The 27,132-nt window shown below is 43.8% G+C and overlaps 1 protein-coding gene across 1 annotated transcript; it reads right to left on the bottom strand.

Annotated features, from left to right (window-relative positions):
- Positions 1-840: 840 nt before the first annotated feature.
- LOC115171095 (protocadherin-12) lies at positions 841-18,481 on the bottom strand. Its single transcript, XM_029727601.1, has 4 exons — positions 14,968-18,481; positions 12,522-12,613; positions 10,110-10,258; positions 841-2,867 (listed from the first exon to the last, which is right to left on the bottom strand). Exons 1-4 carry the CDS (start codon positions 17,887-17,889, stop codon positions 2,461-2,463), a joined length of 3,570 nt encoding a protein of 1,189 aa, XP_029583461.1. The 5' UTR covers positions 17,890-18,481; the 3' UTR covers positions 841-2,460.
- Positions 18,482-27,132: the final 8,651 nt, after the last annotated feature.

Below are 27,132 nucleotides of genomic sequence, written 5' to 3'. Positions count from 1 at the left end.
CGAACCAGGGATGTCGTTGGTCACAGCCCACATACCTCCCTGATGGTGTTTGTTGTATTTTACTCTCACCTGTCACTGCAATCTCTGCCCATTTAGGTTTCAATCAACCATTCACATTTTGTCCCGCCCTCAAAACACAGCTGGGTCCTGTTCGACTGATTAGACCATTTGGACAGAGCTTTCAAAGGCTGCCCAATTATTATTTTATTTTTGCCATTAATTGGTCTTTTGACCAATCACATCAGATCTTTTCAAATCGGCTCTTTTTCAGAGCTGATCTGATTGGTCAAATCCCAGACTATTAATGACTGGACAGACGAGAAGCATCTGGTACTGGCACACTTGCGTTCACCTGTCCAGTCATGTCTAGTCTGAGGGCTCTATTCAATCCGTATTGCGTAAATGCAAATGTAAAGAGTTCCCGCGTTGGCGGAGACAGCATTCACAGTACACACTGCATATGTCGGCTCAATCTGAAATTACCTTTACATTTCAATCGTGCTGTAACGCAGAACTTCCGCAATACGGATTGAATCGAGCCCATTATTTGTTCAAGGAAGGGAGGAATGAAGGATGCACTTTGAAAGAATTCCAATAAGGCCTAGGTATCTGAAGAATGAATAAGGACAACTCCAGCTACTGGCTCATCACGAGTCAATATACAAAAATTACATGGTAAAAGCACCAGAGGTCGTTGTCTTACAAAGATTTTTCCTAGAGATGTTCTTTTGCAGTGAGTCTCCATGTTCTCACCCAAAGAAAATCTAATTTCGCAAACATTCAAAACAAAAGTCAAAATCCTCAACATTGTGGAATTTGTAGGATGAAATGAGCATGATGCTGTTTTCAAATAATTTTATTTAAATGTTTTAGAAAATATTATGTACAAAGTGCTGCTGGTTTGATTTATGGCACAAAAAAATCCATATTTTCCCGAGCAAAGTTACAAATTACACCTTTTGTCAAAAAAGTTAATTTATAACACTTTTTACAGCCATTCAAATATCTGAAGCCAAATCCTGTGTATGTTTTCTTACACAGACCTCAATAAACAACATTTTTACCTCTGTAAATATGACATTTTTCAGTAGCTAAGGAATTTACTTGAGTAAATACAAAAAGTAATCAACAATGGAGACATTTCTCAAAATGGAGGTGAAGGAAATGGCGGCAGACATCCTCAGGAACAGGACTTAGTTTTGCTAGTGTTTTCTCTTAAGAAAAGACAAAGAGCCGTTTCCTTCTTGGACTCTTTGCTTGGGTTGCCAAACTCAGCCATTCATACCATGAACAACGCTAACAAAGAATAGCACCGTGTTGTTGCTCCCACTGATAAACACTTCTGACCAGAGAGAGAGAGAGTTAATCAGAGTGATACAGAGGAGAATGTGCCACATGAGGAAAAAAGTTTACTTGTGTAACATTTATCTCAAGCTAAATGTACACTGTGCTATGTAGGGAGTACTGTATAGTACGTTGGCCGTGTTCCAGCACTGAACAAAGGCCTTAGGTTAACTCCTCTCCCTTTTCTGGCCTTGGCCTGTTCCAGACAGGGAAGCAGTCTGACTGGGGCTTATAGTGTAATTGACGTCTCCTATTGGGGATATGTTAGGAGAAGAGGTTGCTGTTGTAAGTTTGAGCAGTTCAGTCATTTCTGCAACCACAGCAAAAAGGAAAACACAGTCACCAGTTTGGGGGGATTGTAAGAACATACTGGAAATTCTAAATAGCCCAAACACACAGGAACCAATCAAATGAAGTTGAGGCAACTTTTCTCAGACCGGGAGTTGGGCCTAAAATAGCCTCCACGAATCCAAGAGTGGACGACTCTCTCGTCTCTAACATGTAGGCTCCCTTTTTGTGAACAGTCACGTCACAAGTCAGACTGTTGAATAAACTTCATTTTAATGTAATTTACCTGTTGTCTGCTGATTTTGTCCTGATGTAGGAGGTAATCTGAGACAAAATATCCACAGAGTAGTGTTATTAACCCAACTTTCAGTACGTTGGTCTGTGTGTTGGTTTTTATTTCAATGCTGACGAAATCCGCACGCGACATGCACAATATGTAAAAAATGCCACAGACCAAATGTTGTCCCACGTAATCAGCTGGCAAATTTCACAAGCACTTCAAGCTGCTTTTGAAGTAATGCGCATTGGTCAACAACATTCAGTTACATTCGGCTAATGTTTACATATTGTGCATCACATGAAATGCATCAGGAGATGGAAAATACAAGTGACAGAAACTACCGGCGAGGCAAAAAGTTGTGTAAACAACACTTTCCTGTGGATACCTATCTACACTTCCTACCGCCAAAGGACCAACAGCACAGACCACCGGCAAAGTACGTTTGAATATCATTGTATTCAACATTCTGGCTTGTAGAGACTATTTGTCTTTTTTACAGCAACTTCTTTCAGACTGATTTCCATGACAAAACCATGTTAAGACAAGGCCTACGGGAATTGGGCCGAGCACTGAGCCAGAGGGGACGTCTTTTCGGGGTTACCAGAGTTCCGTGGCGCATTGGCAGCTCCATCCAGCCCCAGCGAGCGCCGGTAGGCGGCAGACAATCTGTAGAGCACATCTGGCGAGGGGCGGGACTGGGAGTCGCCCTTCTGGGTGAGGAGCATGTTAAACAAGGTGTTGACCTCAGAGAGCAAGGCCCCATCCAGCGGGCCATCCTTCTCCGGCTTCTTGCCGAAGGTGGAGAAGGAGGAGGAGTCAAGGGTGTCTGGGGAGCAATGGGTGTCGGAGGACGGTGGCCCGTTGGGGACAAACATGTTCTTGTGGTAGTCTGCAGTGAGGGGGAGGGAGAGGCGGGCCATCCATGCAGGGTCCTCTATGTCAGCAAAGACGTCATCTGATAAGAGACAAGGAAAGAGATGAGAACATAAAGTATAAAACTGGCAAAACAGTTTAACAACATGTATATAAGACAAAGCAACAGCTCTACAACAATACACCGCTGGATGTGACACAAAGCACCACATGGGTGTCCTTTGTTATAGTATTTGTTGTTGTTGGCCAGTGTTGTTGTTTGCCCCTGAGAAAATGCATTTCCTCCTGTGAAAACAACATTAAATGAAATCTGAAGATGGGAGAATGATTATCTGGTATGTTAAAGACAACAAAGAGAAAAATAAGTTAATAAAAATAAGCTTATGGAGGTAAAAGTCCAATCTTGCTGAAAAACAATTTCCTTGGGGGGGCAGGATGGAGGAAATCACAGGAGGAGTATATTTATCTGGCATTTCCTGTCATCTCCTGGCTATATCCTGAGTTATACTCAAGTAAAGTGGCCAAGTGGTTTTACACACAATGAGCATGTACACACTCAGAACGGGGGAAAATCCACTTAAAGCTAAGCCATTCTCCAGAGTTAAGCATTCCAGGCATTTTTGTATAATTGTTATTATGGGGATGTCCATGCCTGATTATCTTGACCAACATATCTATTTTCTAATTCAAATTTTTTTTGGGGGGGGGGTTAGTTGTAGTATAACTGACATTAACTGTATGGTATGACAAAAATGTAGCAGATCATTTACATGTAAATGGTATGTTGAAAAAAAACACATTTCAACAAAATGGATAGAGACTATCGAGAGACATTTTTAAATGGCAAAACACAAGCAACATGCTAAAGGCTACAACCACAGGAATAAAAAAAAATAAAAAACACCAGTTTGACTGAAAATACACAGCAGAATTCAAAGGTTCATATTGAGAAGTGAAACACTGCAATCATAGGCCAGCTGTGCACAATGCCATGAACCAGAGGGCTAGAGAGCTGCTGAATGACTCCTCTTGTTTTGGCCTCCCCAACTCTTTAACTTGATTCTCCTCACTTCAATCTGATTACGCTCGTGGCCTACAAAAAGTGCCTGCTGTGGATCACTCACCCTGTGGTCCTCATTAAATCACAACCAGACCTGGTGCACACACACTCAGCAACACACACACACTTGCAGAGAAGTCACTGAACGACCCCAGCAGCTAGCATCTCTCCCCACACACATACATACAGTACACACACCCTAAATCCCTCTCTCAAACACACACACACACACTCTCCCCCCACTGTGACACTGACAGCCCTTGACTTAAATCTCAATCCATAAACTAAACAATCCTTATCCCTCTGTGTTTACCCTACACATCACTAAAGAGTAACCTACACAAATCCCACATGACGTTCAGACGCTTCATGTTTCGCCCCAAATCCCTGTAAGATAGTTATCCTCTGTGGTATTTGTTTGGAATGTTCAAAGACTGAGCTCCATGTATGTGGGGGTTTTTGAATGAAAGAGAGTAAGCGTTTTTTTTTAAACTCTTGAGTTGTTGAACCAAACACACGGATAATCAAACGAAGTGGCGCTGAATCAGTCAACCACCATTACTTCTAAGGCCATCTTTCATGTCTGTTGTCTCCCGGAGACCTCAGAAGAGAGCGTTGCTAACAGGGCTAGCATGCATATAAACTGTCAGTAACTAATGGGGCAGGCTGGCCCTTGTACTAATTCAGGGGTGGGGTACTAGGACCGCGGATCAATTTCCCCCCAAAAAATGGAACTAATTTGGGTCTGAGAGTTAGAATAGTAGAATACACAGGGTAATTTGGGTCTGAGAGTTAGAATAGTAGAATACACAGGGTCATTTGGGTCTGAGAGTTAGAATAGTAGAATACACAGGGTCATTTGGGTCTGAGAGTTAGAATAGTAGAATACACAGGGTCATTTGGAAATGTGGTTGTGCATCAGCAGTTTTTCTCTTGCTATGTCAGTCACTGGCAGTCACTCAATTAGCCATGTCAGCTATCTAAACTTGTAGTAGTCATGGTTTAATTACTGACGTGGGGCCCCGATTGATTTTGTTAGTCACTCAAATATCATATTAAAAACGACAAACATTTCTCTCCACCCTATGACAAAATGTGTATAATTGTAGCAAACTTGCTTTAAAACTGCAACATTTTCTCTACGCCCCATGGCAAAATGTGTATAAAGCAATATAATGTATTCAGAAAATTAACATTTTTTTTCTCCAGAATTAATTTCCTGCAATTCTACACATTTTGCCATGGGGCGTAGAGAAAATGTTGCAGTTCTAAAGCAAGTTTGCTGCAATTATACACATTTTGCCATGGGAAGGAGAGAAGATTTTGCTAAAATGTTTCTTAGGTCCCCAAAAGGCTAATGCATACTCTGACTGCTCGTGTGAGTATGAATGTGGGTACGCAGACCCGCGAGCCACTAAAGCCCCTTAGGATTTTTTCCGGCCCCCATCGAAGTTGACCATCCCTGGTCTAACCCCTTTTGTTTTTATGTCTGCAAACTCATCTCCCTCTCCTTATCTCTCTCTCCCCTCTCTCTACACCCCCCACTCTCTCTATATCCCATCTCTCTACACCCCCACTCTCTCTATATCCCCTCTCTTTAAACCTCATCCCCCTCTCTTTAAACCTCATCCCCCTCTCTCTACATCTCCTCCCCCTCTCTCTACACTCCCCACTCTATACCTCATCCCCCTCTCTACACCCCCCACTCTATACCTCATCCCCCTATATCTACACCCTCCACTCTATACCTCATCCCTCTCTCTACACCCCCCACTCTATATCTCATCCACCTCTCTCTACACTCCCCACTCTATACCTCATCCCCCTCTCTACACCCCCCACTCTATATCTCATCCACCTCTCTCTACACTCCCCACTCTATACCTCATCCCCCTCTCTACACCCCCCACTCTATACCTCATCCCTCTCTCTCTACACTCCCCACTCTATAACTCATCCCCTTCTCTCTACACCACCCACTCTATACCTCATCCACCTCTCTACACCCCCCACTCTATACCTCATCCACCTCTCTCTACACTCCCCACTCTATACCTCATCCCCCTCTCTCTACACCCCCCACTCTATACCTCATCCCCCTATATCTACACCCCCCACTCTCTATCTTATCTCCCTCTCGCTACACCCCCCACTCTATACCTCATCCCTCTCTCTCTACACCCCCCACTCTATACTTCATCCCTCTCTCTCTACACCCCCCACTCTATACCTCATCCCTCTCTCTCTACACCCCCCACTCTATAACTCACCCCCCTCTCTCTACACTCCCCACTCTATACTTCATCCCCTCTCTCTACACCCCCCACTCTATACCTCATCCCCCTATATCTACACCCCCCACTCTCTATCTTATCTCCCTCTCGCTACACCCCCCACTCTATATCTCATCCCTCTCTCTATACCCCCCACTCCATATCTCATCCCCCTCTCTCTACACCCGCCACTCTATAACTCATCCCCCTCTCACTACACCCCCCACTCCATATCTCATCCCCCTCTCTCTACACCCCCCACTCTATATCTCATCCCTCTCTCTCTACACCCCCCACTCCATATCTCATCCCCCTCTCTCTACACCCCCCACTCTATACCTCATCCCTCTCTCTATACCCCCCACTCCATATCTCATCCCCCTCTCTCTACACCCCCCACTCTATATCTCATTTCCCTCTCCCACTCCCTTCTTGTCTTTATCTTCCGCGATCCATTGCTCGCCCCCTTGCAAACTTAATTAGACTGGACCCACCAGCAGGGAACCCCTAAATCCTCAGAAAACAATTACCCTCTTATTGGAACCAGAGGAAACCCCACACACCACATCACACAAACAGGTTTGATGTGGAGAACATCCCTTCTGTGGTAGATCGACTACAACCACAACCAAACACCCGTAAATATGGAAGCAGTTTAAAGCATACCGCCAAGCGTTAGATCTACAAACATATTTAAAGTCAGAGCTCAGCTTTAATAATGGTCATAATCATCGGTTTACTCAATTGGTGATATGTGATTCATCTTCTATCGCCTCTAAGACTTTGATTCAACTTAGATTTTCAAGGGAACTGTCCCTTAAATGGGTGATATGGCTACCAAACAAAAGAATGCAGATTTGAAAGAAAATAGCAGAGCTCAAGGAGAGATAGAGATTGTGAGGCCACATTCTGAACAAGGGGTGCTGAAAACACACCAGTGGTGCGCGGTTCAGTTGTTTGTTCACCCGCACGCTAATAACCATCCACAACCTGTCATAACCCATCCACAACCTGTCATAACCCATCCACAACCTGTCATAACCCATCCACAACCGGTCATAACCCATCCACAATCGGTCATAACCCATCCACAACCTGTCATAACCCATCCACAACCTGTCATAACCCATCCACAACCTGTCATAACCCATCCACAACCGGTCATAGCCTATCCACAAGCGGTCATAACCCATCCACAACCGGTCATAACCCATCCACAACCTGTCATAACCCATCCACAACCTGTCATAACCCATCCACAACCGGTCATAACCCATCCACAACCGGTCATAACCCATCCACAACCGGTCATAACCCATCCACAATCGGTCATAACCCATCCACAACCGGTCATAACCCATCCACAACCTGTCATAACCCATCCACAACCGGTCATAACCCATCCACAATCGGTCATAACCCATCCACAACCGGTCATAAGCCATCCACAATCGGTCATAACCCATCCACAACCTGTCATAACCCATCCACAACCTGTCATAACCCATCCACAACCTGTCATAACCCATCCACAACCTGTCATAACCCATCCACAATCGGTCATAACCCATCCACAACCGGTCATAACCCATCCACAACCTGTCATAACCCATCCACAACCGGTCATAACCCATCCACAACCTGTCATAACCCATCCACAACCGCCTGACTAGACTATATGTGATAAAGGATAAAGTGAAAATCTGAGGCCTGCACCCAACCCTAACCCCCTAATTTAGAAAATGCAGTCAGAAACTGTGGAAAGTTTTTTCTTTGTTGCCTTATTTAGATATGTTTCTGCTTATAATTTCCGACATTTTGGTAGGCTATTTGTTAGTCCAGGGTTTGATGATGAGTTGTTTATTTGAATCAGCTGTGTAGTGCTAGGGCAAAAACCAAAACACGCACCCAAGGGGGGACCCAGGACTGAGTTTGGGAAACCCTGTGTTAGTCAACTTGTCTATAGTTAGAAACATGCAGCTTCTCTTTTGTCATTATATGTTGCCCTAGAAGACTAACTAAACCCTTGCTCACCAGCATAATGTCATGTAGCTGAAATACGATCAGCTTTTATGATGCTGATAAAGATAGCACCTCTACAGACGGTATCTAACTGCGCATTCACATTCAAGATGCTGAAAGAAAGAAATGATGTTTCTCCACTCCTGTTCCCGAGTCAAAATGTTGCCTACATTTGGTGCCTCATAATTTACTACAAGAAATGCTTAGTTCTGCAGGAGTCAATGTTAAATGTCATCCAGGACCTCTATACCAGGTGGTGTCAGAGGAAGACCATAAAAATTGCCAAAGACTCCAGCCATACAATTCACAGACTGTTCTCTGTTACCGCACGGCAAGCGGTACCGATGAACCAAGTTTGGAACTAACAGGACCCTGAACAGCTTCTACCCGCATGCCATAAGACTGCTAAATAGTTAGTTAAATAGTTAACCAAATAGCTACCCAGACTATCTGTATTGACCATTTTGTTTTGCACTACATTTTTTTGACTTATCACATACGCTTCTGCTACTGTTTATTATCTGTCACTCTATTCATATGTATATCAAATGAAATTGTATTTGTCACATGCACCGAATACAACAGGTGTAGACCTTACCGTGAAATGCTTACTTACAAGTCCTTAACCAGCAATGCAGTTCAAGAAATAGAGTTAAGAAAATATTGACTAAATAAACTAAAGTAAAAAAATGTAATCAATAAAATCTAAAAGTAACAGAAAATTACATAACAAGGCTATATACAGGGGGTACCAGTACCAAGTCAATGTGCTGGGGTACAGGTTAGTCAAGGTAATTTGTACATGTAGGTAGCAGTCGACCTAAATTCCCTCATACCCCTGCACATTGACTCGGTACTGGTAACCCATGTATATAGCCAAGTTATCGTTACTTATTGTGTATCTATTTTTACTTATATTATTATGTGTTTTACTTTTCTTTATTTCTCCATTTTCTTTCTCTCTGCATCGTTGGAAGGGCCCCGTAAGTAAGCATTTCACTGCACCTGTTGTTTATGAAGCATGTGGCAAATAAATTGGATTTGAAACATGATGTCAGGGTTGAGACTATCTGTTCTCTGCCTCAGGGCAGAGTGGGTGGTGGTGACGGGGTGTGTGTGTGTGTGTGTGTGTGTCTGTCTGGTTGTTCTATACAACTTAAAAAATGGGACTACCATAGCAATATACAAGAAAGAAAGACTCTCCAGGTGAGAACACAAAACATCTGAGAAACAGGTGGCTTAAACATAGTCAGGAATCCTCAAAGAGCCTGAGCTTCTCACCATTCGCGTGTCTCACAAATATAGTGTGACAACGTTAATGGAGGACCCGTTTGCCTTTGTGCACGAGTGACTCAAGGATTACACACAGACACACACGCAGGTCTTTGTAACACCCCTGTGTGAGATCACTGTACCAGCATAGACTTTAAAATGCTCTCACTGAAGATCAACAGAAAGATAGAAATCCCCGTATTTGCCCAGAGGTCTTAAGTGAGAAAAACTATGGGGTGTGTCTTTAATTTGAAAAGAACAAAGACAGGGCCCCTAGTCAGAACGAGACAATGACCTGAACAATACCTGGAAGGAACTCCACACATATATTTACCGTGTATGTTGAACATATTAGTCTGTTCGACCATACGGAGCGCTGTGCTTACTACTGTATCACATATAGTATATCACAATGTGACTCTTTACGGCTGAGTGAAAACACCCATTGTTAGTCATTTTAAGTCAGCTATGAATTGTCAGAACAGAATGAAGCCCCACAGAGAGCTAGGAATGCAACTAAAAGTATTTTCTCTTTGTTAGTGTTGACCATTATTTGTTTTAGGTTTTCTTCAAAGTTCTTGTTGTTTGTTGACTATAAAAGAGTATAAGTTCTCTTTAGTGGTGAAAGGGTATTCTGATGTCTATGGGACAACCTAGTAAAATAAAGGTTTAATAAAAAAATAAGAAAGGTTCTTACCAGGGTTGTTGAGCAGGGTGTTATGGTCCTCCTCCAGTAGCAGGTCGACAGGGGAGTCTCGGCCCGTGTCCCAGTCCATGTCTCCGGCTTCACTCTCGCCATGGCCACTGTCCTTGGTGCTCTGACAATCAGTGTCCTGAACGCCAGTCCTTCAGGGAAGCAGAGGAAACAGACAGGGGAGTGTCAGGGACAGTGAGGGAAGACATTTTAGAACCAACGACAGCCATCTTGTGGAACCATCATTATGACTGTCCTGTTCAATTTTCCCAAAATGTGATGGAAGAAAGTTGATTCCATTCTGGAAATATGCTGACCTGAGCTCAATATAATAGTTTAAAGGACCAGTGCAGTCAAAACCTTGATTTTCCTGTGTTTTATATATATTGCCACAACAAGAGGTTGGAACAATACTCTGAAAATTATGATAATGCCCTTTTAGCGTAAGCCCTGTTAATAAAGACTGCCCAAAATTTCAGCCTGTTTTGGTGGGATGGAGTTTTGGCCTGCCTTGTGACATCACCAGGGGGTAAATTAGTTAATAGACCAATAAGAAAGGTAGTTCCTAACCTCTCTCCTCCCAGACAGTCCTAGCAAAACTATTGCTTGAGAAATTGCTCTTTGCTAAGAAGCATTTTTTTTTTACAATTGAATAAGGCTGCAGCACTCCACCATTCAGGCCTTTATGGTAGAGTGGCCAGATGGAAGCCACTCCTCAGTAAAAGGCACATGGAGTTTGCCAAAAGGCTCCTAAAGACTCTCAGACCATGAGAAACAAGATTCTCTGGTCTGATGAAACCAAGATTGAACTCTAGCCTGAATGCCAAGCGTCACATCTGGAAGAAACCTGGCAACATCCCTACAGTGAAGCATCGTGATGGCAGCATCATGCTGTGGGGATGTTTTTCAGCGGCAAGGACTGGGAGACTAGTCAGGATCAAGGGAAAGATGAACGGAGCAAAGTACAGACAGATCCTTGATGAAAACCTGCTCCAGAGTGCTCAGGACTAGGGCGACTCGGGCGACTCTAAGCACACAGCCAAGACAACGCAGGAGTGGCTTTGGGACAAGTCTCTGAATGTCCTTGAGTGGCCCAGCCAGAGCCCAGACTTGAACCCGATCGAACATCTCTGGAGAGACCTGAAAATATCTGCAGTGACGCTACCCATCCAACCTGACAGAGCTTGAGAGGATCTGCAGAGAAGAATGGGAGAAACTCCCCAAATGCAGGTGTGCCCAGCTTGTAGCGTCATACCCAAGAAGACTCAAGGCTGTAATCACTGCCAAAGGTGCTTCAACAAAGTACTGCGTAAAAGGTCTGAATTCTTTTGTAAATGTGATATTTCAGTTTTTTATCTTTAATAAATCTGCAGACATTTAAAAAAAAAATGTTTTGGTTTGTCATTATGGGGTATTGTGTGTAGATTGATGAGGGGAAAAAACGATTTAATCCATTTTAGAATAAGGCTGTAACGTAACAAAATGTGGAAAACGTCAAGGGGTCTGAACACCCTCCCGAATGCACTGTACTTCTAGGTGTTTTAGTGTTTAATGATAAAATACCAGAGACTTGAGGTATAGACTGATAACAGAACATGCTCAGAGACGTTATCTGAGCTAGTCAGAGCCAGACAGACCTGGACCCAAGGGAGATAGCTTGGCCAATTAGGCCAGAGACAGGAAGTCTCATCCAATCAGGTAGACAAATGTCACCTCTCAGTGGGGGGGTCACAACATCCCACATAGTTGGTCATGATGACACATAAAAACAGATACCCGAGTAGAGGAGAAAAGTCTGCATTGTGCCTGTGTCTGGTTTTAAGATATCAATTAAAGAAAACACTATGACAGACTTCATTCCTCGTGTTAGCAAAGAAGCCGAACCAGATATAAACTCTTCACGCCATACTATAGATGATAATAACTTTGCGGTCATTGGATGGGCTGGTTCCTTCCCTAGAGGCATGAGTCAGGGCAGTGAGTCATGCTCTAACATGCCCCCTGACACATTGACTGACTGGCAGACCACCTAGGTTATGAGACACTCTTCCTGTTACTGGCAGACTGAAGGCAGAGGAGGTCTTCCAGTTTATCAGACACAAACCTGAGCTCTATTGCCTATTCATTGGAGCATTTGAAACTATAATTATTTATAGGGTGCCTTCGAGCAGAAAAAAAAATCTCAATATGATCACTTGTACATATAAAGGATACATATAAATAAAAAACATAACGTTGTAAATATACGTTTTTGAGATAAAAGAACATTTTGTGAAGAAATACATAATGAAAATCTCAAATAAATTATGCATGTAGTGGTAGTAGTGATCAACAGCCAAATGGCTCTGAAACAAAGGAGGGATACTTAAAAGAAAAAGGGAAGAAAATAAAAAAAGAAAGAGGAAATGTACTCACCTGCCAGCGCGATGGGAGTACTTGTTGCCTCGGAAGTTGGGTCTCGGCTGCAGCTGGCCCTGGTGGAGCAGGGAGAGGAGCTGGGAGATCTGCTGTAAATTGGCAGGAGGAGAGAGGGGTTAGGAGACAGTAACCATGATTTAAATTTGCAGGAGGAGAGAGGGGTTAGGAGACAGTAACCATGTTTCCAGTCAACCTTTTTATGTTAAGTCATGCCTTATAAAAATAAATAAAAAACGACAGATGTGATGGAAAGACTAAGTGTCGGTACAATTTCATAAATGTCGATAGATTTTTTGTTTCGTTGGACATGGTGCGATGTTTTTGTGTCTGTAAAACTAATTATGCAACAATTGTAATGGAAAAGTTTTTAAGCGCAAATATTAATAGAATAACCATCATGTCGAAGTAAACTTGCAGTCACAAAGTACTATGTTTTGTGGTCCTCCCACGACGACTTCGAAAACCATGCAGTTTATTAGGCTACAGATGAAATAAATACTGCTGGTGAAATGATAATCGGTGCTTGGCTGCTAATTTACTAATAAAAATGATCTCGCTCTTATCCATAACCGCATCATGTACCGTCTGCACTGTAGCCAATCTGCAAGCTGTTGGTGCCAAGACCAGAGTGGGCACATTTGCTCTTTATCAAATACCTTTTGTGCCAAAATCATCGACAAAGATAACAATTGAATGGAAACACATAGAACTTTTTATTCGGTACATGGAAACTTAAGCCCAAAAGTGTTTTTTATGTCCACTTCATCATCACACACAGCATTTTATTTGCAAAAAGTCCATTTGATGGAAGCGCTCCTCTAGTGGGGAAATTCTCAGATTTGAGGATATTCGCATGAATATATGTCACTAATTGGATGGAAACCAGCTACTGATATTATAAGACAGAAGTCAGAATTATAAACTAGGGCTTGGGGAATGTGGTGTATGCTGTTTGGACAGTTTTATACCAACTGTATGGGATATCGTTTTACTCCCTGACAAAGGCAAGGCCGACAAACAGAGTTTTTAATCTACTAAATTGAACAGCATGTAAATACCATGAAGTGCTGTGGTTCTCATTGTTTATCTTTGTTCATGGTATATGTTGGTTTAACTGTTGCAACATGTGAAAGAAAGGTGACTTTCTGTGGGAAAGGGAATGGGTGTCATTCAATTAGACAATTGGAACGATTTGTGCTGGCATCTTTTTTATAGGACCGGATGTGCTGCTAACTGTGGCCCCAAGCTCAGAGAGGAAACAGCCTCTGTGATGTGAAGAGAGGGAGGTGTGTGTGTGTGTGTGTGTGTGTGTGTGTGTGTGTGTGTGTGTGTGTGTGTGTGTGTGTGTGTGTGTGTGTGTGTGTGTGTGTGTGTGTGTGTGTGTGTGTGTGTGTGTGTGTGTGTGTGTGTGTGTGTGTGTGTGTGCGTAGGCACATGTATGTGTTGCACTCAGAGGGCCGAGGGTGGACAGGAAAGTGCTTTAACATAAAGGACCATTCTTCTCTGACCAGTTTCCTTCCAGGATGAACCTCCGAAATATGAACGTGTGGAGGAGGAGGACGGGGGGACTCTAAAGCCAAAGTGCCAAGTGGGGCGAGCGAGCGGGGGTGCAGGAAAGGTGGGTCAAGAATCAGGCCTCTTCCTGCTGTTAAAATGGAATTCACGTGAGGCCTTTAGACCTTGCCAGACTCTATGTTCTAAGCCCATTGGGTGTTGGCATTGTCGACTGCGTGAATTCTCCCTCAATGAGGATGCATCGTTTGACTAGCACAGCACTTCTGGAGTATTTGGAAACCAGACCTTTACCGTTGCTGTTTTTCTTGCTTAAAGTGAGCTTAGCAATAGCAATTTGGGCCATTTGTAACTGACGACTCGAGGTCCTTACATGTCAAAGCAGTATTACCTTACACTACAGACATATCAGAGCTTACTTTGGCTGGGTTTCCCCCTTAGAGAATAAGAGTGGTCTACTGATTCTTCCTGGCATTTTTCCTCCCCTGTATGAATCTGTTATGTGATATTGAGTAAAAGGAGAGATTGCTCGGGGGGCACAGAAGTAGACAGGATTACAGTGGCTGACACATAAGCACCTGAATGAACTCAATGCTTTGGCTCCAGCATCATCTGTCAGCTGTCCCCTCAGGCTTCCTACATGTAAGCTATACACCAGGCCAAAATAGCAGAGAGGAACAGAGGGGGGAAAAATATTTTCTCTCAGGACATTCAATTTATATTCCTGTAGGTAAGGTAACACTTAATTACTAACAGTAATTCTTTAAGTGAAAAAAATAAGGCCTATTTATAAAGCAAAAGTCTGTTATTAGTTAGATGTATATACGGTATCATCTAACATGAGAATGATGGAAATCAAGGTAATGCATTGCATGATATATACCAAATGTGCATTCATGTTTGTAGTATTTATAACAAAAATGTTTATTACCTGTACTTCTGGAGAGGCAGCAGACAGCTCGATGGAGTTGTCTCCGAAGGCAGCCATGGAGAGACGGACTAAGTTCCTCAGCATCCGTCTGTGGTCTTCAGCATCATGTCCACCTCTGGTGTCTGTGTTCTTGGACCTTCTAAGTGTTGCTACCTGGGACACTGGGGAGGATGGTTCTGGCTCTTCAATGTCAGGCCTAGCCTGGATCTCAGAGTTCCCGTGTCGCCTCAGGGTGCCGGTCTGAGAGAGTGAGGAGGACAACGAAGGGTTTCTTGCCTTGCGCAGGGTTCGGTAAGGAGTGGTGGGGGTTCGAGGGAAAGTGCCGTCCAGCTCGATGCTCCCAGGTTTCCTGAGTGTTCTGGTATGGGAGACTGGCAGCGTTGCGCCCCCATCAGGGTAGGCCTGGGAGTGGACTGTTGGATGCATGGAGGTGGCTATGCTGTATTGCCTTTCGGTGTGCTGCTCTTCAACCACCAGGGGCATAGGTGAGAAGGGCTGGGCTTCATCCTCGTCTTCCGGAGGGTCCTCCCTTCGTCCCCTCAGGACTGGCACCAGCTGGATGTCCGTCTTCCTGATGTTCTTCTGTGGACGGCGAGGGTGACGCGTGTAGGTGGACTCAGCCGTCCTGCAGTTGTAGGCATGGTTGTCTCGTTTCGTGGGGCGACAGAAGGTGGTCACTAGGGCAACAGCCAGGAGAAGCAGGAGGCAGCTGGCCCCAAGGCAGATGGCCATCATCATGGTGAAACTCAGATGGCCACGGTTACCAGGGGCTGAGTTCTTCAGATGGTCCCGCAAGTTGACAAAAGTCACCTTCAAAGTGACCTTTGTCACTAGCCTTGGAGAGCCCATGTCCGATACAGCGATATCTACTTTGAAAGTCTTCCCAATGAGCTCTGTAGCATTGGTCGTGTTAACATACAGTTGTCCGGTAGTGTCGTCGAGTCTGAACAGTCCTGTGGGGTTTCCATCTGTGATCATGTAGCTTAGCCTTCCATTGAGGCCCGAGTCTAGATCGTTGGCCTTGATGGTAGTGGCCAGGAATCCTGAAAGTCCATTTTGTGCAGACCGATTGATCGGAGGATAGGTGGAGCCTTCTTCAGCACCATCCCCTAGCTCTGTCACCATCTCCCCCTTCTCTGCGTTGACCGGGACGCTCACAAAGGCTATGTCTTTCTTTGGCATTGGCTCCTTGATGACGGGGTAGTTGTCATTGACATCCTGGATCTCGATGAGTACCGTGGCAGTGCTGGTGAGGGGTGGATGCCCATGGTCTATGGCCTCCACGATGAAGGAGTAGGTGGGAGACCCCTCATAGTCCAATGACTCCTGGGCGCTGACTACACCACTGATGGGGTGGATGGCAAAAGACGCTGTGGGAGTTCCCAGTTCATTGGACTCTCGGATGGAGTAGGACACCCTGCCGCTGAGCTCAATGTCCACATCATTAGCTTCTACCTTGAGGACCTGTAGGCCTACGGCATTGTTCTCCTTGAAGGAAGCCCTGTAGTAGGACTTGGAGAACACAGGGGCATTGTCATTCTCATCCAACACATGGACAATTAGGTATCTAACACATGACAGTGGAGGGTCACCGTAATCCTGGGCAAGTAACGTGAGATTATACTCCATGACCTTTTCGCGATCCAGTGTGCCATTGGTTACGATCATGTAGTTGTCGCCATGGATTTTCTTGAGGCGGAAGTGGCCTGATCCGTGTTGGATGTAGGCATGCACATTCCCATTGTCCCCGGAATCTGCATCAGAGACCATCACCAGTGCGAGGAATGTGTCCTCCGGTGCACCCTCTAAAACAGTTGCCACTGGGGAATCAGGAGGTGTCCAAGTCACGTGGATCCTTGGTGCATTATCATTGACGTCCCTCAGCTTGACGTGTAGTTTACAGTGAGAGGGGATGGCGTTGGGCCCAAGATCGCGAGCCTGGATGTCCACCTCATAAGAGTGTTTGTCCTCATAGTCCAGTTGGCCTTTTAAGGTCACTGCCCCACTCTGGGGGTGGACACTGAAAAGCTTCTGCACCTCAGGTGGAGCATGTTTGCTTAGAGAGTACTCAACCTCCCCATTGGCCCCTTGATCAGGGTCCATGGCCTTGAGGTTGATGACGATAGTCCCACGGGCTGTGTCCTCGGTTAGTTCCACGGTGGGTGTGCTATCCTCAAACATGGGGCTGTTATCGTTAGAGTCCAAGACTTTGACTCTGACCAGAGTACTGCCCGACCTGGGAGGGTTCCCCTTGTCCCAGGCCACCAGAGTCAGCTCGAAGGAGGACTGCACCTCCCTGTCCAGCTCCTTGATCACCACCAGCTCTGCTTGCTTTGGCCCATCCGCAGTGCTCCTTACATCCAGGGCAAAGTGCTGGTTAACAGACAGTGAGTAGGTCTGCAGTCCATTGGGGCCGGCATCCGGGTCCACGGCTCGGTCCAGGGGGATCCGCATCCTCAACATGGCCGTCTCAGAGATCTCCAATTCCTGCTTACCGCTGGGGAAGGTGGGGCTGTGGTCATTCAGGTCCATCACCTCCACCCGCACCCTCAGAAAGTGGATAGCACCACCTTTCCTGTAGAGGACACTGAAGGCCAGCTCACACAGGTCCGAGCCTCGACACAGCTCCTCCCGGTCCAGCTGTCCCAGAGTGGAGATAGTTCCGTCTCTCGCTCCGATGGAGAAAGGCAGGGCTTGACCGTGCTCCACGACCTGGAAATCCTCCAATACCTCTGTCTCGCCTCTCTGACGCAGGTCATCGACCAGATGGCCGACCCTGGTGCCCACAGGCTGCTCCTCCCAGACTCTGTACATAACAGTTAATGGGGCCGGGTCTAAAGACTGGGCCCCAGAAGCAAGACACAGAACCAGCAGTAGAGCCAGCAGCATGACTGTGTGAGATATTACTGTCCTGTTCAGCATTTAAAAGGGCATGTCTAACACCCACTATAAACTACTGCGATAAGGTAGTGTATTTGTTTTCCCCAACTCTAAAATGATCTTCTTCAATTTAAATACTGATGACTGATGAAAAAAGTTAAACCTTTTGATAGAAAATATGTATTTGAAAATAGCCTACTACAGTAAAATATTGATAGTTCAATATCTGAGTTATAAATCAACAAAACATAGAATTATGTTTTTATCAGTATAAACCATGAATCAAACAGCTCATCCACCCATATTCTTACACTTTTACAGAGCTCTGAATATCAGCACAAAATATACCAACAATTACAGCTAAATCTATCAATGAAACAATCAAATGTATTTCCTAACAAAACAGAATTAAAATGAAATTAAAGATAACCCTACATCCTTTTTATACCAACAACCTTACAACCCTTAAGTTGAGTCAGAGAACCAAATTACAGAACCCTATAACTATAACTCTTGCCTCCCTCTCTTACACATACATCCACTCATAGCTTACTGCATTATTCACTCACACAGCTGCTGGCTCCCAGCCTCTCGGTTCATCAGCCTGTAGCTACAAAGTAAAGTTAGGAGAACACTGAGGAAGTTTGGATCTGTGATGATACAAGCAGGGGAGGACCCAGCCAATCAGAACAGGAGGCATGGAGCATATGCAAATCTGGACTCCGCAACCTAAAACAGAAAAAAATGGTCGCTCAGGAAATGAAGCAGGAGTTGAAACAACATTTGAGTGCTTTAAAGAAATGTGATCCTCCCTCACTGCCCCCAGACCACATTTTGCCTTGTTAATTTTTTCCTGCAATTTTCAAAAAAACATCAGAACCTTGCATTGTGGATCTTTAACTCAGTAGTGGGCTTGAAGCGCCGCCCCTATGGGACTTTTAGCTGTAACCAGGCCTGCTGTCCACTCAGAGCTGCATGATCTACGGTCTGGGCTCACGACAGAAATCCTAAACACTAGATAGCACTTGCTGATAAATGTGTGGGCAACTTCAAACTTGTCAGTAGAAAACGTCTTTTAGATTGTCAAATGCCCATTTCTGGATTACTTTGTCTTCTTTCATGTTTTGTTGTAATATGATATGGTTTTTGTTGGGTTTCTCAGCAGTAAGCTGCAATTGTTGGGCAGTTTTTTTTATTTTTATCACACATAGCACAGTCAAGAACATAACATTTTTGCTGTTGTAAAAAGTAGAAGCTATCCATACTGAAGGGCTAGCAACAATGTAGTGTATAATGCAAAACTGCAGTTTCAGATAATATAGATGCTAACAAACAGGGCAAACAATCCTGATAAACAACAGACATCTTGCCAATTATATGGATCTCCACAATAGGAAAATGAGAAAGGAGCGTGAAATGGCCTAATCTTAGCTCTGCATGTATATATAAAAGTTGAATGTGCGACAGGAAATGATCTAATAGCCTACATAGACAAAGTTTGTTATACTCTTTACGGTTAACACAACATGTAAAACCTGACCAATCAACCTGATCAATCAATGTTTACTTTAACATAAATATCCTGTTTGTATTATCACAACGCAATTATTTGATGAGCTGGACCGAAGGAACCGTAGGCCTATAACCTATACCAGAAACAATAGCATGGGAAGTTTCCCTTTCAGCTCGGACATCAACAAACCTATCACTGTGCAGGCCAATAAAAGCTTTTCACAGAGTGATAACACCGGACAGGGTGATAACTCTGGGAAAGATGATGCTAAAGATACCAGTCCCTCTCCACTGTATGTTTTCAGAGACATAGTTAAGGGTCCCCAGACCTCGTAAAAAGCCAAAAGGGGAGGCTGACTCCCCTCAGAGCGACCGTCTCTGTGCGGCCAGAGAGAGCAGAGGTCGGCCAATGCGATTAGGTTCTATCTCCTAAACAAACAGGGGATCCGTTTCACACATAAAGCTGTTCTCCTCCCATCCCCATTTGGAGAGCTGGTGGGAGTCCTTAACAGTTCTGTCTCTCTATCAGAGTATAAACACACATGCACATTCACACACACGGGCAAACACATCACTACTCCCTCTCCTAATTAACATAACGTGTATGAAGGTGTGTTGTAACTTTCAACAGTGTCAACCTCCACATCTGTGGGAGATCGTGTGGTTAGTGTGTGGTAATGATTAGCCCTATTTTTTTTTTCTTCTACAAAGCAAACTTTTTGAAATGGTTTATACAACAACAAAAAACGCTGTTACCTGAAAGATTTCAGAATAAGAATAAGCCACCACTGGGCACAGACGTCATTTTAACGTCTAGTTTTGGTTTACACTTGGTTGAGTTATCAACTAATGTGAATTCAACGCGAAATCATAAAGTGTCACCTTGTCATTGGATTTCTGTTAACAGTTGGGTAAAAAAAAAAGAACAAATTCCCTTAAGTTGATTACTTTTTTCAAATCCAATCAGTTTTCCTCGTTATTCAACGTCATCACATGTAGTTTTTTTGGTTGAAATTACGTGGAAACAACATTGATTCAACCAGTTTTTGCCCGGTGGGAAGGCTCTGATTGGAATTGCTGTCATACTGTCAGACATAAGCGTCTTGATATTTTGCAGGCTCTGTGAGAAGTCGAGCAGTCAAGAAAACGTAGAAGAGGACATAAAGCTGGACTCTTAGGACCAATTGAGAATTCATAGAGTGGAGGACATCAAGGAGAGAAAAATGTAGCAAGGTAGTGGTGTGTGTCTACCATCCCTGTTTAGTTTGTTTGCATTCCAATAACATGCACCACTGAAGCATTTCGTTCCCTACAAACAATCCTGAGCCACTTGTCATCCTCACCACTGGAGTAGAACAGGAAAAGCAAAGGAAAGCCTCCTACATACAGATACACGTACAAACACACACACACACACACATGGCATCACACACCTTGCCGAGTGACTACCGGTGACCATTTGGGAAACACTGCTCTTAGGTTATAGTCTGATCCTAAACTTTAGTATGCATTACAAGCACACTAGTGGAGGCTGCTGAGGGGAGGACGGCTCATAATAATGTCTGGAATGGAGAGAATGGAATGGTAACAACCACATGGAAACCATGTTTGACACCATTCCATTCACTCCATCCCGGCCATTATTATGAGCCGTCCTCCCCTCAGCAGCCTCCACTGCAGCACACATACACATTCCAGAGCAGCTACTGCTACACTGCTTTAGAATAATGCTCAATCCCCTTTTTGGCACTCAGATAATTCATCTGTCGCTCGTCAATACAGACAAATACACAGCAGCTAAGGAGAAGGAGGAAAACATTCAGCCAAAAGCACAGACAGCCTCAGGGAGTGTAACACAGTAGGACCAGAGGGAGATGGTAACATTTGGCTCTGGCTTGAGTTGTGCTCTTCTGTTCCAAAATGCAGATAAGCAGAGCATGTGGAAACAACAGATCAGAGAGCATCTGACGAACTATTATCTCCCCCCTCCTTTTCCTTCCTCAACCCCCTTAAAATTGGTCTGCCAATGTAGACTGGCATCTGACAAGACTTTTCATGTGGGGGAGACTTCCTGCTGGTAGTAGTCTGGTTGCCACATTTGTGGTGAGTGTGTGTACATCCCGTCAAGATGCAAGTTTTCTTGTGTGTGTGTAGAGCATTTCCCCCTCACTTAAACATATACATCCATCCCTCTCGCTCCCACGTCTCACGTTGGAGACCCCCAACAGAGAGCCTCCTACACACCTTCCTTTTCATTCTCATTTTAGTTCGGACCGGGGTTGCGTATCTAATCTAAACATCATTGTGAAGTGAAAACAATAGCTGGTGATACTTGGAAAAACAGGAAAGTGAGTCGACAAAGCCACATAGGGACACTGGAAGAAACCAGCTATTTGAGTTGTTTTCCAGACAGATAAAGGATATGGACGCTGGTAAACAAGACAGCAAGGCCAAGTGCAATTTCCCTGCCTCTGTCTAGTAGCTGCTGGAGTCTCTACGGGAGAGGCTCTGTCTGACCATAGTGATTACACACACCAACACACACATAAATGCATAAGCACTCACAGACACACACATGCTTTTCTAAAGACAGAATTACTGACTTACTGAACCGACACCTAAAGAAAACATTTGGATTCAGCCAGAGATTTTTTCACCTTACAATGTATGGCAAACAAAAAACCTTGATTTCAAAGTTTAACAAACCATAGAACTCTATGCACAATGACTACTTTGAATAATTTCCACTGAACATTTTACAAAGACACATTTACAGAAAGAACTGTGCACATACTGTGTAAATTGTTCAAGGTAGTCATTGTGCATAGAGTTGTATGGTTTGTTAAACCAGTGATTAGTTTGGCATACATTTTAAAGTGAAACATCTGAGTCTCAGCATAATTCCGTTACCATGGAATTGCCCTAAAGTAGAAAGTGCAAAATAGAGAGCTTCAAAAGCTAGCAGACTGAGGCAATGAACTGGGGCAATGAAGGAAGAGAAAAGATAGCTGTAACATGTGAGCTGAGTGTCGGGAAGCAGGTTCAGGGAGTGAATATATTTATTTATTTAATGAATAAACAAAACACAAACAACGCACATACATGAACTGAAACAATGATGCTTGGGGAAGGAACCAAAGGGAGTGACATATATAGGGCAGGTAATCAAGGAGCTAATGGAGTCCAGGTGAGAGTCATTATGCACAGATGCGCGTAACGATGGTGACAGGTGTGCGCCATAACGAGCAGCCTGATGACCTAGAGGCCAGAGAGGGAGCACAAGTGACAAAAGCAGTTTGGGGAAATGAAGAAAGAGAAAAGATAGCAGATTAGGGAAATGAAGAAAGCCAGCAGAGGGAAATTCAGTGCCTTCAGAAAGTATTCACACCCCTTGACTTTTTCATCATTCTGTTGTGTTACAGCCTGAATTTGTTTTGCCACTTGCCTGCACACAATACCCCATAACGTCAAAGTGGAATTATTTGTACAAATTAATTTAAAATGAAAAGCTGAAATGTCTTTGTTCAAAAATTATTCAAATACTTTGTTATGGCAAGCCTAAATAAGTTCAGGAGTAAAAATGTGCTTAATGAGTCAGATAATAATGGTAGATAGGTAAACATACAAATAAAAATCCAGACATTGAATATCCCTTTGAGCATGGTGAAGTTTTTAATTACTCTTTGGATGGTGTATCAATACACCCAGTCACTACAAAGATAAAGGCGTCCTTCCTAACTCAGTTGTCTGAGAGGAATGAAACCGTTCAGGGATTTCACCATGAGGCCAATGGTGACTTTAAAAGAGTTACAGAGTTTAATGGCTGTGATTGGAGAAATCTGAGGATGGATTAAAAAAAACATTACTCCACAATATTAACCTAATTGACAGAATGAAAAGAAGGAAGCCTGTACAGAATAAACATATTCCAAAACATGCATCCTGTTTGCAACAAGGCACTAAAGTAATACTGCAAAAAACGTGGCAAAGCAATTCAGTTTTTTCCCTGAATACAAAGGGTTATTAGGTATTTTATTAGGATCCCCATTAGCTGTTACAAAAGCAGCAGCTACTCTTCCTGGGGTCCACACAAAACATGAAACATGACATAATACAGAACATTAATAGACAAGAACAGCTCAAGGACAGAACTATATCAATTTTAAAAAGGCACACATAGCCTACATATCAGTACATACACACAACATATCTAGATCAAATAGGGGAGAGGCGTTGTGGTGTGAAGTGTTGCTTTATCTGTTTTTTGAAACCAGATTTGCTGTTCATTTGAGCAATATGAGATGGGCGTTCCATGCAATAATGGCTCTATATAATACTGTAAGCTTTCTTGAATTTGTTCTGGATTTAGGGACTGTGAATAGACCTCTGGTGGGGTAAGTGTGTGTGTGTCAGAGCTGTGTGTAAGTTGACTATGCAAACAATTTCGAAATTTCAACACATGAATGTTTCTTATAAAAATAAGAAGTGATGCAGTCAGTCTCTCCTCAACTCTCAGCCAAGAGAGACTGTTATTCATAGTATGTATATCAGCCCTCTGATTACAATGAAGAGCAAGACGTGCCGCTCTGTTTTGGGCCAGCTGCAGCTTAACTAGGTCAGCACTCAACCACACAACTGGACAATAATCAAGATAAGACAAAACTGGAGCCTGCAGGACTTGCTTTTTGGAGTGTGGTGTCAAAAAAACAGAGCATCTCTTTATTACAGACAGACCTCTCCCCATCTTTACAACCACTGAATCTACACTGCTCAAAAAAATAAAGGGAACACTTAAACAACACAATGTAACTCCAAGTCAATCACACTTCTGTGAAATCAAACTGTCCACTTAGGAAGCAACACTGATTGACAATAAATTTCACATGCTGTTGTGCAAATGGAATAGACAACAGGTGGAAATTATAGGCAATTAGCAAGACACCCCCAATAAAGGAGTGGCTCTGCAGGTGGTGACCACAGACCGCTTCTCAGTTCCTATGCTTCCTGGCTGATGTTTTGGTCACTTTTGAATGCTGGCGGTGCTTTCACTCTAGTGGTAGCATGAGACGGAGTCTACAACCCACACAAGTGGCTCAGGTAGTGCAGCTCATCCAGGATGGCACATCAATGCGAGCTGTGGCAAGAAGGTTTGCTGTGTCTGTCAGCGTAGTGTCCAGAGCATGGAGGCGCTACCAGGAGACAGGCCAGTACATCAGGAGATGTGGAGGAGGCCGTAGGAGGGCAACAACCCAGCAGCAGGACCGCTACCTCCGCCTTTGAGCAAGGAAGAGCAGGAGGAGCACTGCCAGAGCCCTGCAAAATGACCTCCAGCAGGCCACAAATGGGCATGTGTCTGCTCAAACGGTCAGAAACAGACTCCATGAGGGTGGTATGAGTGCCCGACGTCCACAGGTGGGGGTTGTGCTTACAGCCCAACACCGTGCAGGACGTTTGGCATTTGCCAGAGAACACCAAGATTGGCAAATTCGCCACTGGCGCCCTGTGCTCTTCACAGATGAAAGCAGGTTCACACTGAGCACATGTGACAGACGTGACAGAGTCTGGAGACGCCGTGGAGAACGTTCTGCTGCCTGCAACATCTTCCAGCATGACCGGTTTGGCGGTGGGTCAGTCATGGTGTGGGGTGGCATTTCTTTGGGGGGCCGCACAGCCCTCCATGTGCTCGCCAGAGGTAGCCTGACTGCCATTAGGTACTGAGATGAGATCCTCAGACCCCTTGTGAGATCATATGCTGGTGCGGTTGTCCCTGGGTTCCTCCTAATGCAAGACAATGCTAGACCTCATGTGGCTGGAGTGTGTCAGCAGTTCCTGCAAGAGGAAGGCATTGATGCTATGGACTGGCCCGCCCGTTCCCCAGACCTGAATCCAATTGAGCACATTTGGGACATCATGTCTCGCTCCATCCACCAACGCCACGTTGCACCACGGACTGTCCAGGAGTTGGCGGATGCTTTAGTCCAGGTCTGGGAGGAGATCCCTCAGGAGACCATCCGCCACCTCATCAGGAGCATGCCCAGGCGTTGTAGGGAGGTCATACAGGCACGTGGAGGCCACACACACTACTGAGCCTCATTTTGACTTGTTTTAAGGACATTACATCAAAGTTGGATCAGCCTGTAGTGTGGCTTTCCACTTTCCACTTTTTTTTAGTGTGACTCCAAATCCAGACCTCCATGGGTTGATAAATTGGATTTCCATTGATTATTTTTGTGTGATTTTGTTTTCAGCACATTCAACTATGTAAAGAAAAAAGTATTTAATAAGATTATTTCATTCATTCAGATCTAGGATGTGTTATTTTAGTGTTCCCTTTATTTTTTTGAGCAGTGTATATGTTTTGACCATGACAGTTAACAATCTAAGGTAACACCAAGTAATTTAGTCTCCTCAACTTGTTCAACAGCCACCATTCATTTCCAGATTCAGCTGAGAGCTAGAACTTACGGAATGATTTGTACCAAATACAATGCTCTTAGTTTTAGAGATGTTCAGGACCAGTTTATTACTGGCCACCCATTCAAAACAGACTGCAACTATTTGTTAAGGGTTTCAGTGACTTCATTACCTGTGGTTGCTGATGCGTAAATGGTGGAATCATCAGCATACATGGACACACATGATTTGTATAATGCCAGTGGCAGGTCATTGGTGAAAATAGAGAGATAGCTCTGAATCCACGATACGGCAGAGTTTGAAATGACATAACACATATGTTTTCTGGTTATGGTCAATAATATCAAACGCTGCACTGAAATCTAACAGTACAACTCCCACAATCTTCTTATTATGAATGTATTTCAACCAATCATCAGTCATTTGTGTGTTGAGTGACCCTCTATAAGCATGCTGAAAGTCTGTTGTTAATTCGTTTAGAGAAGTAGTATTGTATTTGGTCAAACACTGTTTTTTCAACAGTTTGCTAAGAGCTGGCAGAAAGCTGATAGGTCTGCTGTTAGAACCAGTGAAGGACGCTTTACCACTCTTGGGTAGCGGAATGACTTTGGCTTCCCTCCAGGACTGAGGACAAAGACTTTCCTCCAGGCTCAGATTAAAGATATGACAGATAAGAGTGGATATAGAGTCAGCCACCAGCCTCAGTAGTTTCCATCTAAGTTGTAGGGATGATCTCTTGATAAGTGAATTGGACCATTTTCCTTTCCTGCTAAGGATTCAAAATGTAACGAGTACTTTTGGGTGTCAGGGAAAATGTATTAAAAAGTACATTATTTTCTTTAGGAATGTAGTGAAGTAAAGGTAAAAGTTGTCAAAAATATGAATAGTAAAGTACAGATACCCCTCAAAACTACTTAAGTAGTACTTTAAAGTATTTTTACTTAAGTATGTTACACCACTGCATCTGATTCAATGAAAGATGGAGTTGAATGTGTCTTTCTGCCCATAATTGCATTTCAAGTATAACAAAGTCTTTTTTACATAATTCCTTACAGTGGGTATAGAAAGTCACCACCCCCTTTCAAAATGTTTACGTTTTGTTGCCTTACAGCCTGAAATAAAAACACAAAATCAAACTTTTTCTGGCTTTATTTACCTACAGTAACCCACAATATCCAAGTGAAGAAAAAAAGCCATGCTTGAATTACAGCCATGAGTGTCTTTGAATATGTCTCTACTAACTTTGCACACCTAGACTGTCCAATGTTTGCCCATTCTTCCTTGCAGAATTGTTCAAACTCAGTCAAATTGCATAGTGACCACTCATGGACTGCGCTCTTCAAGTCATTCCGCAGATTC

This window comes from Salmo trutta, chromosome 3 (genome assembly GCF_901001165.1).
Source record: "Salmo trutta chromosome 3, fSalTru1.1, whole genome shotgun sequence".
Taxonomy (NCBI): domain Eukaryota; kingdom Metazoa; phylum Chordata; class Actinopteri; order Salmoniformes; family Salmonidae; genus Salmo; species Salmo trutta.
Note: the sequence above shows the minus strand (reverse complement) of the source record. Positions and strands in the feature narration are given on the sequence as shown.